Here is a 20104-nt window from a genome sequence, read left to right as displayed (position 1 = left end):
TGTTGGAGGCTTTGCTGTTGTTGTTGTTGTTGGTGGTGTTGGTGTTATTGTTGTTGGTGTTATTGTTGTTGGTGGTGATGCTGTTGTTGTTGTTGTTGTTGGCCATGCTGTTGTTGTTGTTGGCCATGCTGTTGTTCCTGTTGTTGTTCTTGTTGTTGGTGATGCTGTTGTTGTTGTTGTTGTTGGTGATGCTGTTGTTGTTGTTGTTGGTGATGTTGTTGTTGTTGTTGTTGTTGTTGGTGATGCTGTTGTTGTTGTTGTTGTTGTTGGTGGTGCTGGCGTTTTTTCTGGCGTTGTTGCTGATGCTGTTGATGCTGGCGATGCTGGAATTATTAAAAGTTGAAACAGCACATCATAAATCATGACCTACATGCAAAACGTTCAACTATTTCTAACAACAAACTCTGAGTGGGCAACGCATGAAATTGATCATTGACTTCCCAAAAGAAACTTGTACAAATATATTCTAAAAAAGATCTACCCTAATTCCTATCAAATTACAAATCTATGCATATATAACGCCTTTCCCTGCACAGAGATTGCATTTGAAACATGAGGTGTGTGCATTTGTTTAATTGTAATCTTTTCCATTCTCAATAGCACAACTGGGACCACAAATCAAAACAAATGTCCTCTTCTCTACTTCAGTCATGAGCGTGTCAGTTTCACATTTGGTAAACAATACGATGTATAGAGGGTCTGCATCATCCAATTTGAACCTAAAATTCAAGCTTGTCCATCTGCATTCAATATAACAATGACAAGAAATGTATTAAAATAACTGTATACACACATGGCTTTGTAAATCCGTCTTTGAAACTACTCAGAATCCTTGGTTTGGCCCCAGACAGTGGGGAGGTGAATGATGTTAAATGATAAGAGAATTATGCAGTTGTAGTTAAGTATAAGGGCCAATCTCAATACACCCCCTACTTTCTACCACTAGCCCTCCCTCACTACCCCTAAAAATGAAGCCACAGATTTTAGGGCACTTGTAATCTTCCCAGGGCCCAGTCCCAATACTCCCACTACTCCTACTTTTCAGCACCACCCCTAAATTTAGCTTTCTACGTCACTGCGTGGTTTACGTTCGGGTACGTAAGCGACTGTGTAGTTACGTTTGCACATACGTCACACCATATCAGGAAGCCCAGAGCTAAAAGCTGTTTTAATTTCCGCTGTAGCGCTGTTAATATGTCACTTTATTAAGTTTTAATATTTTTTCAGGCGTAAAAGTAACCGTTAAGATCCCCAACCTGGGCTCAGTTTAAATAATAATGATGATAATAATGACTTGGATTTATATAGCGCCCTTCTAGGCACCCAGAGCGCTTTACAGAAATCATTATTCATTCATACACATTCTCACCAGTGGTGGTAAGCTACATTGTAGCCACAGCTGCCCTGGGGCAGACTGACGGAAGCGTGGCTGCCATATCGCGCCAAACGGCCCCTCCGACCACCACCAACATTCATACACATTCAAACACATTCAAACACATTCACACGGGGCAAGGTGGGTAAGGTGTCTTGCCCAAGGACACTACGACAGCAAACTGGGACAGAGCGGGATTCGAGCGGGATTCGCCGACCTTCCGATCATTGGACGACCCGCTCTACCACCTGAGCTACTGCCGCCCCCAAATAAACGCCAAATAACGCCTGTTAAGAAATTTGATCCGATGTTTTTGGGGGATGAGAACAGCCGCCGGCTCGGGAGCTGATTTATGGTTCCACGTTAAATCGACGCAGAGCCTACGACGTAGGTTACGCGGCGACGCACACCGTACGACGCGCGTCACCGCGTAATCTAGGCCGTAGGCTCTGCGTTGGTGTAAAGCGGAACCATAAATCAACCTTTATTCTGGCGAGATCTGAAAAAATGACCAAGCGAGTGATTATGTACATTCACTGAGTGAATATTATGAAAGTAAAATATATATTTCTCGCTAGAAATGTAATCAAAACACATTTTTATGCAGAAACTAACTCAAAATATTGATTTTATTCACTAAAAAATAAGAAATGTCCGCCATGTTTTTTTGTTTGATTCAGTCTGCAAATGACGACGTAAAGCATTCTGGGAAATTTTTCTAGCCCTCGGTCGGCGAGTCAGCATCTGAAATAGGGCTAGATTCATACACACTAACCCTCGTTTCCCCCACTAGCCCTAGGTGAAAGGAGGAATTGGGACACCACTACCCTCACGGGAACGCGCAAAATTTAGGGGTAGTGATGAAAAGTAGAGGTAGGGGGGATTGGGACTGGGCCTTAATGTCGAAGCTGGGTGACCAAAGATGGAAAGAAGTGAAATAAAGTACGTTTTATGGTTTATGTCTTAGATATGCATATAGGTCATTACAACATGGTCCAAATAAGGCTCTCCGGTCATTTTATCAAGTTAATGAGTACCCTAAAAGGATCGAGTGTCTCTGTGCGTTCAGTCTTTTAGGTTTCAAACATGTAAAACAGTAATAACTTGATTGGGGGTCGGAGGGATACAATTATTTACAACCAATTTCTGTGTTTTGCTTTGTTGTTTTTTTTTTCTGTTAAACAAATCCAACTAAACAATACTGCAAGGTACAATTTTGATGAATTGTGCAAACTATTGTTATTATTGTTATATTTTGTCTGTTTGTTTGTTAGTCTGGGTTTTAAATGTCAGATTTAAAGTCAAAACTGTTGTAAAAACAAGTAAAAAGCCTACTGTGAAGACGTTGGACCAGTTCCAATTACTGGTTGAAGGACAAAGAAGAGGACATTGATCTTAACAGTTATACGCTCAAGTCTATTTATTTATTTACAATCTGTACATTAAAAGCTTTTCACAACTTCACTTGTATGAATCAAATGTTTCAATTGCAAATTCAGGTACTCATATTATTTATCTAAAGTCTTTTTTTTTCTTTTGTTTAAGGAAACTGAGATTTTAGTTTAATAAATTAAAGTGACTTACCAAGAATGGCCACTGTCCAAAGGACACAAAGAAGTGGGATTTTTTTAGCCATTGTGAAAAAATATAATTTGAAAAAATGCCAGCCGAAAAGTAACTATAGAAGGAAAATAGTGAAGTTGATGCGCTGACGAGATGCTGTTCCCTGAAAACCTTAGACGGTGTGGCTGATTCCTTCCTTGAACAGCGGTTTTAATCATTAGCCAACCCCTCCCTCGGAGATACATTATATTCCTGGATAACATTTGGCTGTCATGGCATCGTTTGGCCCATTTTCTCACATATCCTGACCTCTGGTTTCATTAGCGCCAGGCTGGGACAGTAATAAACAAGAGGAACAAAGATTGCATTGCTTGCCAGTCATTTTATGAATTTATGACAGTTCCCCCTGTGATTGATTAACTATCAACCAACGTCTTTAATCAACATTTGTGCATGTCCTCCATGGATGTATTATATAACTGGATACAGGATCGAAAATGGCCGCCCATTCATTTCAATGGAGTTTGCTCACCCAGCGCATCCGCCGAAAAAATTTCTGACTTCCTGGTTTACTTCCTGGTACACGGGCCCATAGAGCATGCGCAGTTGAGTCACCTCCCATGATGCTCTGGGGCCTCCCATCATGCCCCGGGGCAATGTGAACCAGCGCTGCGCGCTCATGAGTCCTTCAGACCGGTAATGATAGATGTACACAATGAAATTAGGGATTTATAGGGCAAATCAACCGATGCTGTTCTCAAAGTCATGGTTATAGACTATACATGGTTCATTTGTGTGTTTTTTTTAATTAAAGATAAAACGAGTCATTTTTATTTAAGATGAGACACCCCAGGTTAATAGGCTAAAATAGGGTAAAAATGTAAATAGCAGGTATCACCATGAAACTTCCCAAGTTTATTACTTACATTAAGACAAATATTTTTTGTATTACAAGTTTTGTCAAGTATTATGTTTAAATATGTCAAATATTATGTTTAAATGTGGTTAATTTGTGGAGTTTAATTTTTTTGAGTAAGGATAAAACGAGTCATCTTTATAAAAACAAACAAACAAAAAAACACATGGGATTCCCCACAATAACACAAGCTGTCATATGCTATTTATCTATATACCTTTGGGTAAATCTTTTTGTCTATTAATGATCGTGCAGTCCGAATGTTAGGCGTAATTAACTTTGCATTTTCTAAGTGTTATTCCTGCCTGATATCTTATTTTCACAAACCATACAGCGTTGGCTACAACGGAAATGTTTAAGTACAAGAATGACAAACCATTATTATTCTTGCTATTAAACATTTCCGTCTGTGATCCCCCTGGTCAGGGCGTTTAGACCGAGTGTGACCTGAGCGTCCCACCTGAGCTCTGTGCCATAGCGCGCAGCTCCAGCTCAATGAATGACAGAGGGTCTCCTGCTCAGCTGCTGCTCAACACTGATCAGAGCAGCTCCCCCTCGTTTACTGAGGTTTTATTATAAACCCAATGTCTTTTGTCATGGAAAAGAAAATTAAGAGACCACAAAAACACACCTTTGAGCCGTGTTTTCCACTTTTCTGAGTGATTATTCCGCCGAACGGCTTAGATTCAGCCATGCTCGTTCCCGAGACACACACGACCGCGCTTTGCGAGTGCACGGACAAAGCCGTGACGTCACGCCCAGAAAGAGACTTTTCTTTGACTTTTCTGGCCGTTATAAAACATTTTTGACGGATATAAAGTCCATGACTTAAAAATATAGAATACAAAGATTAGTAATTGCCGGTGATTACAGCTGGAGGTGTCCTGTGAACAGTTTTAGAGGCTTCTCTTTTACTATTGCGGTCTATGGGAAAAAAGCTTTCTGGGCCCCATGGGATTTTTTGTTGCAGTACCGCGGCTGGCCACTGGAAAAAATCGGCGTGCCTGCTGAGCGCGAGACTGGGGGCCTGATGTCCTCAGTTAAAACGCGAGCAGAGGTAAAAAATTAGCGCGAACATATATGATATAGACTCCGTGATAAAGATGCCAAGATAGCGGAAACCATCGTCAGCCCATTTAAACGGGGTCAAAGAGCTTATGGTCTGCTTAGCCGACAAATTGATAGGGAATATCTCGCTGTTCTGGTAGTTCAGGTTGTAGCCGGAGTACGTTCCAAACCGATTCAAGACGTTAAGGACCACGGGTAAGGATCTAGCTGGATTAGCGATGTACAGGAGCAAATCGTCCGCGTACAGCGAGACTTTGTGTTCTGTATCCGAGCGGATGATACCTTCAAAGCCTTTCTCAGAGCGCAGCCAGATCGCCAAGGGCTCTATCGCAATAGCGAATAAAAGTGGTGACAAGGGGCAACCCTGTCTCGTGCCTCTTTTGAGAGAGAAGGGTGGTGACAGCGTATCGTTCGTTTGTACTAAGGCCATGGGAGAAGAATATAAGAGCTTAACCCAGAGAATGAAATCCTTGTTAAGGCCAAATTTATCCATAATTTCATAAAGGTATGTCCACTCTACCCTATCGAAAGCTTTTTCAGCATTGAGGGATACTACTATCTCAGGGGTCACAGAGCTCTGTGAGTGAATAATGTTGAGCAGTCGCCTGGTGTTGTGGGAGGACTGTCGATCCAGCATAAAGCCTGTTTGGTCCAGTGAGATCACTGAGGGCAGTACCCGCTGGAGACGGAGGGCGAGTATTATTGAGAGGATTTTAAGGTCCACATTTAGAAGTGAAATTGGTCTATAGCTACTGCACAGTAAAGGGTCCTTTTCTTTTTTTTAAATTAAAGAGATGGTAGCTCTAGTTAGGGTGTCCGGTAGCCGACAACATGAAAATGCCTCATTGTACACGTCTCTGAGTATCGGAGCCAGAAGATCTGAGAAAGCTTTATAGTATTCTGAAGTAAAGCCGTCCGGACCAGGTCACTTACTACTTCGCAACGATTTGATGGCTTCTTGGACCTCGACAGCAGTTACAAGTCCCCCTATGTCTCCTGCAGCTCCATCATCAATTCGGGGGAAGATAATATTATCGAGCGTATCATTTGCGATTGGAGGGCTATCAGAAGTGTAAAGGTCAGTATAAAATTTTGCTAAAGTTTCATTAATTTTAATTGGGTCGGTGAAGGATTCTCCCGAGTCGGAGCTAATGGCCGAGATTAGTCTTGAGGATGCCTCGGCCCTGATCTGCTGGGCCAGAAGTTTCCCAGACTCAAAAAAACGTCTAGATTTAAGTATTTGTATTTTTGCTTTATTGGTGGATGTCAGGTCAAAATCTGTTTGCAGCTTGAGGCGTTCTTTGTAGAGATTAGGGTCTGGGTTGAGTGCATATTTGTTGTCCACATCTTTAATTTGTCGCACTAACTCTGTAATATGGAGTGTCTCAGTTTTTTTTAAGTGTGAGACAAAGGAGATGAGCTGACCCCTGATATAGGCCTTCGAGGCCTCCCATAAAGTTCCTCTATTAGTTTCTGGCAAGTCATTCAATTCAAAGAACAATGTAATTTGTGAGCGAAAAAATAGTCTATAGTGGTCCTCAGCTAACAGCGCAGAGTTAAACCTCCATTGTCTAAAGCAGCGGTCACCAATCCTGGTCCTCGAGGGCCGGTGTCCTGCAGGTTTTATATGTTTCCCTGCTTTAACACACCTGATTCTAATTAATCATCGTCATAAGCTTGTCATCCAGGGCTGCACAATTCTGTTGATGACACAGTCACTTGTATCATGGTGCAATGAAGCAGGGAAACATCTAAAACCTGCAGGGACACCGGCCCTCGAGGACCAGGGCCCTCATTTATCAACAGTGCGTAGAAAAGGTTCTAAATTCTGTCGTAGGAATGAAATTTAGAATGTGTGTAAGTACAAAGAAATCCGGATTTATCAAACGTGCGGACACCGGTCGTACGCACATCAGTGATGATAAATCCCACCTGTTCTAAACTGCCGTGCTCGTGCATGGTTACCGTCATTTGCATTCAGAAACGCCTCCAATTGACCATATATGGAGCAACAACAGCTCCCGGTTGGAGGTTTTCAAACTTTATTGAACAAAATTCTGTAGGGTTTACAACAAAAGGCAAATGAAACAAAATAATCAATTATCTACAAATATTCAACATTTGGGGGGGTTGAGAGCAAAAAAAAAAAAGATACATTTACTGACAAGCTATGGGAAGTGTATTAATAAAAATGAAGAAAGAAAGACATCATTTCATATAAGCTTATGGCAATATCGTTTTTTTCACGGATCAGTCTAAGTACAGTTTACATTCATTTTTCAGATGTACAATGGAGGGTTTGCTGTTATTCCATTTGCATTTATGTATGTGATATTTAGCTTGTAAAATAATTATGTTGACCATATTTGATATATTTCTTGGAAGATTATCCATAAATTAAGATTTGGTTGGAGTCAAAAGCTCCTGCTTGGAGGTGCAAACACCAACAGAGCTGTTCTGCAGAATAAATGAGTCGTGCGTTCAGGCCACTGGGCAACGACGGGCAACAGAGACAGAGTTGCATCGCAGATTATTTGTGCACTGATTGAATGAAATCCTTTCATGTCCACGTAACTGAATTCATTATGTGATGGTGCTTTTATGGCGATGTGGGTGCAATCTAGCTCCAATTATGTTTGGGAATCCGGCGATGGCATGAAATCCTCGTTTAATTTCGACTTGGTGATGTGTGTATGGAAACTGGGTGTAAATTATGGCCAGAGAAATTATTGCATCCAACACTGCCGGCATGATTTTGCTTAGTGTCGGCTGAGAAATGCCGCATATGTCAAAATGTTCCGGTGGCAAAAAATCCCAGGGTGGACAGGAGCTGGATGTGACTGGGATGGCTTGCGTTTTGTCTCTCCCTCCGTTATAGGTTGTAAATCACGGCATAAATCCATCAGAATGTTTTTGGGGAAGCGCTACCTGCTGAGCAGCCGCTCCGTGCTCTCACAGATCAACAGATCAGTGCGCTCTTTGAAAACGCGCTCCCTCGGAGCGCAAATCCTCCAAAACTGCAAGATAAGCCATGGTACTTGTATTTTCTTTTCAGGTCGTCCTGCCAAAGCTGTCTTTTATAGCTTGTCACACCAATTATTCTAAATGTCTGAATTACTTATGGAGAATTTTTATCAATTGGAGGAAACGGGGAACATGTGCACATGTTCCCCGTTCAGTCACAGTTCAGCGATCTCAAACTTCACATGTGAAGTTTGAGACTCTTTTAATGGGTTCTATTTGTAGTTTCACTGTTCTACCACTAGGTTTTGTGTGTACGCATGGTCGGAGCTGTGCGTATATTTACACGTGTTTCTGCGCACAAATACATGTTGATAAATACCATACTTTGCGTGGGAATGCTCGTACGCACGTTTTACGCACAGATCTGTGCGTACGCACTGTTGATAAATGAGGGCCCAGGATTGGTGACCCCTGGTCTAAAGGGTTTAGTCAGCCCACGAAAAGTGAGGTCGAGGGAAGTCGGGGCATGGTCCGATATGACGATACTGTGGTAATCACAGGAGTTAACATTGGGGAGGAGTCTGTTGTCCAGGAGGAAAAAGTCTATGCGAGAATAAGAACGGTGTATGTGTGAGAAAAAAGAAAAAAGTTTAGTTGTAGGGAACCGCCATGGGTCCGAGAGCCCGAGTTGTTCAGTAAAAGTGTCTAAAGTCTTCATTCACTTAATTTCTATACCTGCTTGATCCTATGCAGGGTCACGGCGGCTCAAAATTGTCTTATTTTAAGCAGAATTTCTCTACCAATGGGGTAAGAATTTTTTTCGTGACTAGAATTCTAAAAACTGGAAAAATAGTATAAAATGGTCTTCTAATTTTCTTGAAACAAGTTTTGTCTACGTTGTTAGGAATGAGTGTTAGCAACGTGGCAAGAAAACCATGATACTTCCACCTCTGTTTCACAGATGAGTTCGAAATGTGGTGCATTTCCTTTCCGTCGCCAAACCATAAAACTTCAAATCAATCAAATACAAGAAATTCCAGTCCAACTCATTTACAGATGTGTAGAAGCCTTGTTCTTTTCAATCAGCTGTGTTGGAGCAGAGCACCATCTAAAACATGACACTACAGTTCAGTCCCGAGGGCTGAAGAAAACTACTTTGGAAATTATTTTGTTTAAAATTTCCCAAATTTAGGAAATTTAAGAACTCTTTTTCTGGGTTCCCAGAGATATCTCTGAGATATCTCTTACATTTTGGCACCTGACATGCTTTTTGAAGAAGATATAGATCCCCATGCTCTGCTAAGAAGTGACCACACGTATAATTTTTGCATTAAGTCTGTATAGATATTTGATATCCACACGATTTCCATTTTTTTCGAGGTGATCAGTTAAATTATATATAGTTATATATATCGGATGCATTTTTATATCGGCTTATTGACACATTATTGACACATTATCACGTTTATGATGACTGAAACTGAGGATGGGCAGCTTCTCCTGACTTCTTTATTGGATTTTACAGCGTATGGTATTGTCAAGGCAATGTCTTTCAGTTTGTTTATAGCTTTGCAGCAGAAAAGAATCTGTCAATGTTTTACCTGCGCAATTTAAACTTTAGCTTAATCAATGCCTGATGACTTATGGCAAACAGTGTATGCATGAAAGAGCTAAAGTCTTTCTGGTGTATCAGGCTAACACTTTTAGTAGAATGAGAGGAAATTGCATCAGAAAACAATGGAAATCATCTGTTTGCTGAACAATGAACTGACGGGCTTCTGAGAGAAATAGTAAACTCAAACTCAAACTTTATTTATTTATATAGCACCATTCATACATTAGGAATGCAACACATGGTGCTTTACAAGAATAAAAAATAACAATCAAAAACAGAATTTAAAACATCCCATACGACAACACCCCCCACCCCCCACGCGCACACACACTCACTCACACTCACACACTAAATCACATGTGCACACACTCACACGCCCACACACACAAAAATATTTTTTTACCTTGAGATCGGGGATGGTCCCCAAAGGCAAAGGCGTCCCCAAACAACTGGTATGTGTGCTGATGAAATTCCCCAATGTGGACTTAAGTGCACACACACACACACACACACACACACACACACACACACACACACACACACACACACACACACACACACACACACACACACACACACACACACACACACACAGTAAGTGGACTGGTGACATGGCTTAGCACTAACGATCCAGGTGAGGAAAACACTACCTATGGGTGGCCGTCCACACCGAGAGGCATCACCGACCACGACCACAAGGAGCATCGCCACAGAGACCCCCCCAACCCGGACAGACCGGGGCAGATCCCACACAGAAGGTGGAGTCCCACCCCCAGCTACCCAGGCCTGAGGGACCCCCATGACGACACCCCCATGGGCAGAGCAGGCACACCTCCCAGTGTGGACGACCCCCCTGAGGAAACACTGGAGCTAAAAAACTAAAAGATGAAAAGAAAGTAAAAAATGCCTAAAAGTGTAAAATTTTAGACAATTTATCTATACAAAACTAAATAAATAAACACAATAAATACATGAAAAGACTAGGTAAATGAGATCAGATAAAAGCCAAACTAAAAAGGTGTGTCTTGAGCCTCCTTTTAAAAATATCAACGTTCTCTGCGGCCCTGAGGTTCTCTGGCAGGCTGTTCCATAAATAAGGGCCATAATGGCTGAATGCAGCCTCATCGTGGGTTTTGGTCCCGGTTCGGGGAATGGTTAAAAGGCCGGTGCCAGACGACCTCAGGGTCCGTGAGGGTTGATACGGTAAAAGCAGGTCAGATAAATAAGATGGCCCAAGACCGTTAAGACACTTAAAAAACCAGTAAAAGAACCTTAATCCTGAAGCAGACGGGGAGCCAATGCAGCGATTTTAAAACAGGTGTAATGTGCTCCCGCCCTCTGGTCCTCGTCAGCATGCGAGCGGCTGAGTTCTGTAATAGCTGTAGGTTATTAATACTCTTTTTGGGTAGACCAGAGAGCAGGGCATTACAATAATCTAAACGACTACAGATAAAAGCATCAGCACCTCCGTGCTGGCCTGAGAGAGAAACGGGCGGACTCTGGTTATATTCTTAAGATGGTAAAAACCTATCTTCGTAATATTCTTTATGTGTGGAATAAAAGTGAGCTCAGAGTCAAAAATAACACCCAGGTTCTTTACACATTGCAAAGGTTTAAAATCTTGTAGTTTTGGTAAAAGTTTCTCTCACTGGCCTTCAGGACCAATAACTAAAACCTCTGTTTTGTCCTGGTTGAGCTGTAGGAAATTATCTGCCATCCATGACTTAATATCTAAAATACAGTTAAAAAGGGCATCAAGTGGCCCTGTGTCATCAGGAGACACGGCGATGTAGCGAGTAGAATTTTGATACTACGATGATACTCAAACTAAGCAGGCTGTCAATCTATATAGTAATATCGGATCTTATTTTGAGGTCATATATTAAAAATTGTGTCTGGAAAGGAAAAATGATAAATGCACACATGCTTTGGTTCCTCACAACCCACTTAGATTCAATATTTCAACAAAATAATAGATGGATGGATGGATGGATTTTCAATTAAGAGTTAGTGCCCTCTAGTGTAAGAGTCAAAAAGTACAGCAGCACTTCTACTACTTTAAGAAGAACAAGGTCTTAGAAAAGCAGTTACAAACAAAAGGATTATAAATTATAATACTGACTTATAAAGTCCAAACTGACACATAAGTGAAAATATATGGTTAAATACCATTGTCTTTATTGATTCCTTCGCTTTAAATCACAACTATCAACAGCAAAACACTTTTTTCACTAATTTAACACCACAAGTTAAACTTCCCTAAAACAAAGGAGCCTGCCTTAAAGCTTTTCTTTTTCTCTGCTGATGCAAAAAATAAGAATCTCTTGAAATGTTTTATATTTTTCATTAAATAGTATTACATTTCTAACAAAGGAAACAAATAAGATGCAAACCTGCAAAATAACATCATCAATAACATAATCTCATCTTTGGTGATGGTTAAAAATCAGTCAGGCATGAAAGTGGTGCAAACGCAGGCATCCATAGTCACACAAAACATCAAAAAGTTTAAATGTAGTAAACATTTTACACAAATTATAACAAAAGGTGCAGTACGAGCTCATATTAAAATATTTGGAAGAATTAAATATATTTAATTTTGTCAAAAAAGCTAATTTCATTCATAAAAACTGAAATAAATACAGACCTCAGACTTATCGCAAACTCGTGAAGTAATTCATTTTAGATGAGCGACATGTTTTACTGGGAATTTCTAAGGGTAAAAGCTAGATTTCAGGATGTGAATTTTTGGTTCAATAAGGGTAACATTCTTAAATGTGACATTGTGATTTTTGTGTGTTTTTTCACTATTTGACACAATTTCTAACGTTTTAATGAAATATCTGTGACTTATTTTGGTCAAAATATCAAACCAATAAAGTGCAGCAGCTGCCTTATAAACCACGTATTTACAGCTCTGTTTCTTAGGATCTGGTTTTACGGGGTCGAATGAGACATCCTTCTTCTATAAAATGGGCTACTGTGCTGTGTTAGTTCAGAGGTGCAGCAAATGCAGTTTGATGTGAAGGTTAGTGGGGATAAAGATTGGAAGCTGGGTAATTCAGGTGTGATCTGGGTCTGTGATGTCACAGTACCCTGAAAGCCTGGACGGTTCATGAATGAAACATGTTCAGACTCAGGGGCACCAAATAAAATGACTGGGTTGCGTTATGTATTTGAATTGTCAGCGAGGACTAAACATATGTTCCTGGAGACAGAAGTTTCCTTTATTTAAGCGGTATACCCTCCTTAAGTAATTAGTATTTTTCTCAAGTTACAACAATAAAATTATGAGTAAGACAAAATATTGATATTGCATCCAAAACTTTCATATGGACAAAGAGAGATAGGACTGATTATGGCAGCTGTCACAATACATTTGTTGAAAGGACAAATGGTACCATAATACATATTAATGTACATTTTATATTCCACATACAGGACTGTCTCAGATTGTGATTTTCTGTAATGCAATTACAAAAACAAAAATGTCATACATTCTGGATTCATTACAAATCAACTGACAAAGGAACTTTATCACAATATTCACATTTTCTGAGACAGTCCTGTATATACATATAGGTAATTTTTGAGCCTCTATTTAGCCATATTTTACTATAAAGAGATACTAATAGTGTGTTGTATCAAAGGAAAAACAAGAAATAACAAGTTTAAAGGATTTTGATCCATTGAAATGTCTCTATTGAATCAACATCTTTGGCTGCATTAATTGTAGCGGCCTCTCTCGTCTGACACGTAGTAAGGGTTGGATTGGCCTTGGTTCTGAGTGTACGGGTTGAAGCCGGCTCGATTCTGGCCAGAGCTGGAGCTCTGGGGTAGTGACTTAGCGTACGGGTTGGACTGAGCGTAGTGCGACTGGTCATCTTGGTCATCATACAGACGCTACAGTGGGGAGAAGAAAAACATGTAAGTAAAGGAGAGTTAAGTGACAAGAAACAAATCACAACTTTTTTGCTAACCCAGTTTAGCAAAACCTAGGATGTGCAGGCAGGATTGAGGCAGGATATATGAAAAAAATTCGTATACGTTTCAAGTTTTCTAGAAATAATGTCAGATGAAGCGTTCCAAACCAAAAAGAGTGAGCCCTCTAGTGTATCTCTCCGTTGCCTTGAACAGGCTGTGTGCTACAAAATGTGCTGTAATTGTGACCAGAGTTTCCCGCGCTGTCCTGCGGATGTGACGTCACATGACGCTGCATGCGCGTTCTCCCCGTTCTCCCGTGCCGGCTTCGCTGTTGGCTGCAGTGCTAGAGAGTCTCGTTTCTTAAAAGGAGCCTCATGCTCCTTTAACAACTAATTTCCAGAACTTCTCTGCACATCCTCATCAGATTCCTGTTTTTCTAGTAATTTAGCTTATTTTCCTTAGTTGTCCTATGTTTTACATATCTCTGTAGATATTGTTTGTTTCATTATAGGAGGAACCACTCGACAAGCCCTTATGGGTTTTTTTGGTTCCTCCTGCACATTTTTTTCTGTTACATTGTATTTCTTTTATTTTGTTGTTTCCTTTTTTTTCTACATACTGTTTGTCTGAATTTGTGGCGGTTGTATACTTTTTTATGTGCAAATAAACTAAAAGAAAGTAGAGATTAGGAACATGGGGAGTTGTGGTCTGGCGCTGGGACACACTCACCGTGTTCCTCCCTCCAGGGACCAGGTTCTGCCGGCTGTTGCTGGGAGTCATCTCCAGGTTGGTCCTGCTGTCCCAGCTGTTGGTGGTTGTTGCCCGAGGAATCCGTGGCACCCCAAGATTGGCCCCGTGGCCGTTGGCCATCCCGTTGCCTTGAGCCGCATAGTGGTTGCTGCCGTTAACGAGCGGTGACTTGGCAGCAGAATGGCTCACGTAAGGTTTCCCAAAATCTTCATTTTTCGTCCTCTTGGAGCTCACCTTAGGAGATCTACAGAGGGGAACGTCAGGATCTGCTGTTATTGTGTGGAATTTAAGATTTTAGATTTCTCTTAAAGGTATTGTGACATAATTTTTAACATGCTTTTAACACTATTAAAAGTCTTGGCCAATATCCCTCAAATGTGTCTAAAGAGGTGTAACAAGAAAAACTTCACTCCAGTACTCCATGCCTGGCTTGGAGATGACGGTGTTTTTTGCGCAGTGAAAAACGCGTCCTTTTCCCCCTTTCCTGTCAATCATTGCCCCGCTCCTCCTCCCAACCTCCTCCAACCCAACTGCTACACACTTCTGCCGTCTCCACACACACGCGCACACCGAACCACAAACACCCACACACACAGCCCAGACAGGGCGACTACAGCCCGGGGATGAAGTCCGGGACCAGAGGACTGGAAGGCAGCACCGTAGCTCCCCGCAAGCAATACGCTAACAGCGCCGTCGGAGAGTTAAGCCGGGAGCGACAGGCGAAGCATGCACGGAAAAGGAGCACTGCGAAGCAGTCCACAGCAAACAATCACAAAAATAAAGACATGCGAAGCAGCAGTGTCCCCTTATCTTAAGTCCAGTCAGTGGCCGCGGGTCCAGTCAGTGGAGTGGTGATTTAGCGGACCTTACGTATAGGTCCGCCACCCAACCCGTTTTTGTATAATTATGCAGAAACTCCCAGAAAGCACACAATACACTGAATGTTAAAAGTTCGGTTTTTGTGGGTGTAATTGATGTCAAGACACCCAACTAAACACAAAAAATCAAGAAAAATGTGTTTTTCATGCGACAATCCCTTTAAAATCAAAAATGTTTCTACTATCATTTAATCTAATCCACTAAATTTGGAAGTGGGTGAAGGAAAAGTTGAGACACTCACTTGGAAGCTACTACTCCCAGAAGAATGAGGGCGGTGAGCAGCAGGGCTCCGAGCACGGAGCCGACGATTACGAGAATCAACTTCCAAGCTGGCAAACACAATGAAGAGACCGTTAGCAACAAAGCGGTGACAACTTTCCCAGGACAGGATCATATATAACCTTTATAGGGAAAAGGTCCAGATTTTTTTTAAGTAGTGTCTTGTTTTTGTTTTTTTTTTTACATAAATGGAGAAAAAGAAATTGCAAATCATGTGACTTGGGGCTGTGTTGGGTCAAATGATGTCCGCCAGTTGCTGAACATTGCTGAACAAGGAGTAATAACTTTACTTTTTCACTAACCATCATTTTTTAAATATATATTTTAATTAGTCATTTTTGTTCTCCTTTGGGGTTATGGGTCATAATGTTGTGGCTGATTACTGTGCACCTTATATCCTGGTATCAGACACCTTCAGAAGTTCTTTGCTTCTGACCAGTCAAAGCTCTGTATTGAGTACAAGGAGGACCTGCTCAATATAATGCAGGTGCTCGTGAGGTTCTGTCAGATTTGGTTTAAAGATAAATGTATGGGTACACCAGTATTGTAAAGAAAAGACATTGCAAAGTAACTTCAGAGTCATCGTGTACTAAAAATGACTCAATGTGACACACAACAACACTCGGGACTCAGCAAAAATAATATTGCTATTTAGAGAACGTAAAAGTCATCATTAAAGATGAAAAAACAATATAAGAATAATGAAATTAAAAACATGAATATGCAATAATGCTGCCACCAACACACCAACAAACACGGATTCATACTCACATTCCTCGCAGTTGAAACCAGAATAGCCAAATGGACAGCTGAAAAACAAAGATACAGTTTATTTTAGAATCAAATTTACTTATACTTGGGGCAAACACAGGTCACTTTAGAGCAGGCCTGGCCGAAGACTGTTGGAAAGGTGGAGTTCAACTCTGTGGGAACAAGCAATCCCACTCCCAGTAAGAATATAGTCAGACTTCAAAAGTCACATCTGTTTCTCAAGGAGCTTGTTAGCGCAGAGCTACAAGGTCCTTCATGTCAGTGGCTATAACCACTGAACTTCTCTGCTGCAGCTCTGTGATGTTTCCAACCACTTTCCTACTGGTCTGCAGCCAGCGCCACCTGCATAATTAGGGCCCGAGCACTGACAGTGCGAAGCCCATGTTGTATCTGTAGGAATTTTTGTTTTTCTCGTTATTTTTATTTTTCCGACGAAAGGAGGGCCTTTTTGCCCCCCTAAACGTGCCGCTAAAGTCACCAAATTTTGCATGCAAGCCAGGCCTGGTGAAAATTTTTGATATTTAATGGTCTGCATTAATGGGCATTGCAAAATGGCTCAACAGCGCCCCCTAGAAAACTTCGTGCCTCAAGCCCCACAATACGGTTTGACGTACATGCACGAAAATCGGTACACACCTGTCGCAACTTAAAGCAAAGTCTCTTGGCGCCATGGCCGAAACCCAACAGGAAGTCGGCCATTTTGAATTAATCGTGTCATTTTGGCACAATTTATGCCATTTCTTCTGCCATTAATGCGGCCCAAACCGTAATGTGCACCCAGGTGTGTTATACATCAAAATGTGCGTCTAGATCCTGCGATGATGCGCATTACTTTTCTCAGTTTAAAGCGTTACTGTGGTGACGATAGACGCCAAAAAGCGCGCCCCCCCTTCTTCTGATTGGTCCATATGTGATAGTTCCTACTTTCTGCCATAACTTTTTTTTTTTTTTTTAATATATTTTTATCCCGGTTTTTTCCCCCATTTTATCACCCAGTGCTCCTACCTAACAGTCCTGGGCATTGCTCCCTCTACCAACCCCGGGAGTTCCTGCACTGAGCTCAGGTCTCCTCCGTAACCTGAGGAGTGAGCAGCTTCTTTTCACCAGACAGGGTGAGGTTTCTCCGGCAGGACGTAGCGCGTGGAAGGATCATGTTATTCCGGCCGGATCCTCCTCACCCCATCTGTTCCCCCAAATTGGTGCAAATTAGCCCCGCCCCTTCTTCTGATTGGTCGATATTTGATGGTCCCTATTTTCTGCCATAACTTTTGAATGGTTTGACATAAAGAGTCATGGTGGTGTCATCGGACTTAGTTTTGAGTCCTTGACCTTTATTGGTGAAAATTGCACGCGCGAGGGCCCGTTCATCGCTGCTTGCAGCTTTCATTTCATTTCATTTCATTTCATTTGTGTTGCAATGCTAGAAAGTAGAGATAGATGTACTTACGAGACACACTCTGAATCCTCGTATTTTTGCCCATGGGGACATGCTTTAGAAAAAAATACACAAAAAAAGTTGAGATAAGTTTGCAGTTTAGTTTCGCTCTCTCACTGTTCCTCATGCACACACAGAAAATGTCCATAAACTCTCTTCTAATTCCTTAAATCCCTTACCAGAACATATTCTGTCACTGAAACCTTCGTTAAAGTAGCCGCCTTTACAAGTACAGGTTAAAACTCCCTCTTTTGCTTCGCACGTCGTCGATTGGAGATCACAAGCTTTGTCTGTACATAGCTCTCTGCCTTTTAATAAAACAAACAAAACAAAAAAAGATCAACAAACATCACGCAGGTGAAATAAAAATGGACAACAGTATGTACAAAAGACAGTGAAGTCATCAATAAAATAACACCAGTAAAGCTGCTTCGGGTTGGGGATCCTGGCACTAAAGACATTTGTTCATATAAACCGTTACGGTTCACTGAGCTATTTGAACAGAGCACAATGAGCAACATGCTGCATTATTCAGAACCCCCCCAATGTCAATCATCACTGAAAGTGAAGTGAACTGAATCAGACAGATGGTTTATTCAAATTGAACTTTTAGGGTTTATATTGAACTAATGAAAAAACAAAAAAAAACAGGTCGTTAAAGTACTGTCCATCAATGCTTTTAGTTTATGCAGCAGTTGATCAATATAGTTGATCACATGTACAAGCAACACAAACTGTGCATAAGTGTAAACTTATACACCTACAAAAGATTAATCAATTGCAGTCAAAGCTGCAGATTGAAATTCGTTCAATTCAAAAATATTTTATTAATATCCAAAGGGAAATTAATTATACAGTAGTATAATAGGTACAGGTCAAATTGTCCTAAAACAGAACTGGTGTATGTATCCTTTGAGTATTAAACTTACTTTCAAATGATCCAGCCAGTGCACAGTCTTTGCAAATGACGCCAGACATCAGCTTTTGAACCTCAGCATCTGTGACAGCTGAATTAGCTTTATAGATGATCTGTACAGATGCAGTAAGTCCTGTGGTTCGCAGTAACCAGCCTTTGGTGCTCTCAGGTTTCCTGTGTGGACAAAACTCACGTTAGATCATTTCAGTTTCATTTAAAATGCAAGGTAAGCAGTTAGTTTTAGATTAAGATAGTAAATGCTGTCAGTATGAAAACTACCCAAATTTCAGCACTGTAGAGTAGCCATCCGTCAACACTTTGTCTATCTGTGTATCAGAAATAAAAATCTTTAGGCTATTGTGTAAAACCAGGAGCATAAGATTGGATTCCTTTTGACATCTCCAGCCAGTAGCATGTGCCCAGCTTTTTGAAAATGATCCACAAACCAATTAAAAAGTTTCAAAGAGGAGAACTGCTTACCTCATCGGTAATTTTTTTTGATGTTGTTTTAAAAACCTCAGAAGTCTTGTCGTCCAATTCAGGTACATATTTCCATGCAGATAGGGAAAGCTCCCCAGGGAACACTTTCGCTGTGAACAGAAAAAATATTAACATGAGAGTTTGCATTCGCACGCACGCACGCACGCACGCACGCACGCACGCACACACACACACACACACACACACACACACACACACACACACACACACACACACACACACACACACACACACACACATATATATATATTTATTGCTGTTTGACTTAATTTGCTGACATTGAGATAAGATAAATCTCAGTCTTCCATTTCTTTGTTGAATAGCCAGTTAGCTTAGCATTGAGACTGACAAACTAGCCACAGCAATGCTTGAGGGAGTAATTCATTTATTTGCAGACTGTGATTGATGACTGTGACCTCTCATAAAAATACCTAATAAATCTCTAAACCTGCATTCTATCTTATAACCAGCAGGTGGAGACTCTCGCACAGAGGTAAACTAACTAACTAACTAACTAACTAACTAACTAACTAACTAACTAACTAACTAAATTCACTTTTCACTTGTTGCCCTGATAAAAAAAAAAACGTAACGGCGAGATCTTGACCTCAAAGGTGACTTTCACGTCTTGCTGAACACGGCATGATGTTCATGTAATAAATCACGTGACCAATTAAAGTCAACTGACATCAAAGAAGGTGCGCTTGAGGGCGGGGCTACCTTGTGATTGACAGGTTGTTATTATGCATTATGCGTGCATTTGTTCTGTGGTTCTTGATGAGATGTGTTACTGATAACCTCAATCTATAAAGAGCAAAATTACAACTGCAAAAAAGGAAATCTTAACTTTTACAAATATTTAGATGTCTAAATTGAAATAAATAGATCCATAGGAACAACTCTCTTGATGCTGTATGATGAACATTTACAAATTATTATCCTTTGTAGAGTAAAACAGATGATACAACACAGATGATACACAAAGGGTGAGGCAACATTGTAACTAACAAGCTCTGCCATAATGTAATGTAGTTTATGTGGTTCTGATTAAACCACCCAACCACTTGTCAGATATCAAAAGAGGAAAAGTTAGCAGGTGGAAAGTCGCTTTCCCATCTTAAAGTGTTGCCGGATCAACTGATACCTAC

General features: G+C 40.9%; 1 protein-coding gene across 1 annotated transcript; it reads right to left on the bottom strand.

The window, feature by feature from the left end:
* Positions 1 to 13033: 13033 nt before the first annotated feature.
* On the bottom strand, positions 13034 to 19083 carry LOC133419126 (protein HEG homolog 1-like). Its single transcript, XM_061708140.1, has 9 exons — positions 18936 to 19083; positions 18735 to 18781; positions 18469 to 18629; positions 17719 to 17847; positions 17552 to 17594; positions 16105 to 16142; positions 15296 to 15383; positions 14155 to 14419; positions 13034 to 13404 (listed from the first exon to the last, which is right to left on the bottom strand). Exons 1-9 carry the CDS (start codon positions 19080 to 19082, stop codon positions 13228 to 13230), a joined length of 1095 nt encoding a protein of 364 aa, XP_061564124.1. The 5' UTR covers position 19083; the 3' UTR covers positions 13034 to 13227.
* Positions 19084 to 20104: the final 1021 nt, after the last annotated feature.

Source organism: Cololabis saira, chromosome 19 (assembly GCF_033807715.1).
Source record: "Cololabis saira isolate AMF1-May2022 chromosome 19, fColSai1.1, whole genome shotgun sequence".
Lineage (NCBI taxonomy): Eukaryota > Metazoa > Chordata > Actinopteri > Beloniformes > Belonidae > Cololabis > Cololabis saira.
Note: the sequence above shows the minus strand (reverse complement) of the source record. Positions and strands in the feature narration are given on the sequence as shown.

Coding starts and splice junctions, on each gene's coding strand:
- LOC133419126 (XM_061708140.1), bottom strand. CDS start 19,082: ATGCAAACTCTCATGTTAATATTTTTTCTGTTCACAGCGAAAGTGTTC. Junction 18,630..18,734: donor TCTACAGTGCTGAAATTTGG/GTAGTTTTCATA, acceptor TTGTCCACACAG/GAAACCTGAGAGCACCAAAG. Junction 17,595..17,718: donor CAGTGACAGAATATGTTCTG/GTAAGGGATTTA, acceptor TTTTTTCTAAAG/CATGTCCCCATGGGCAAAAA.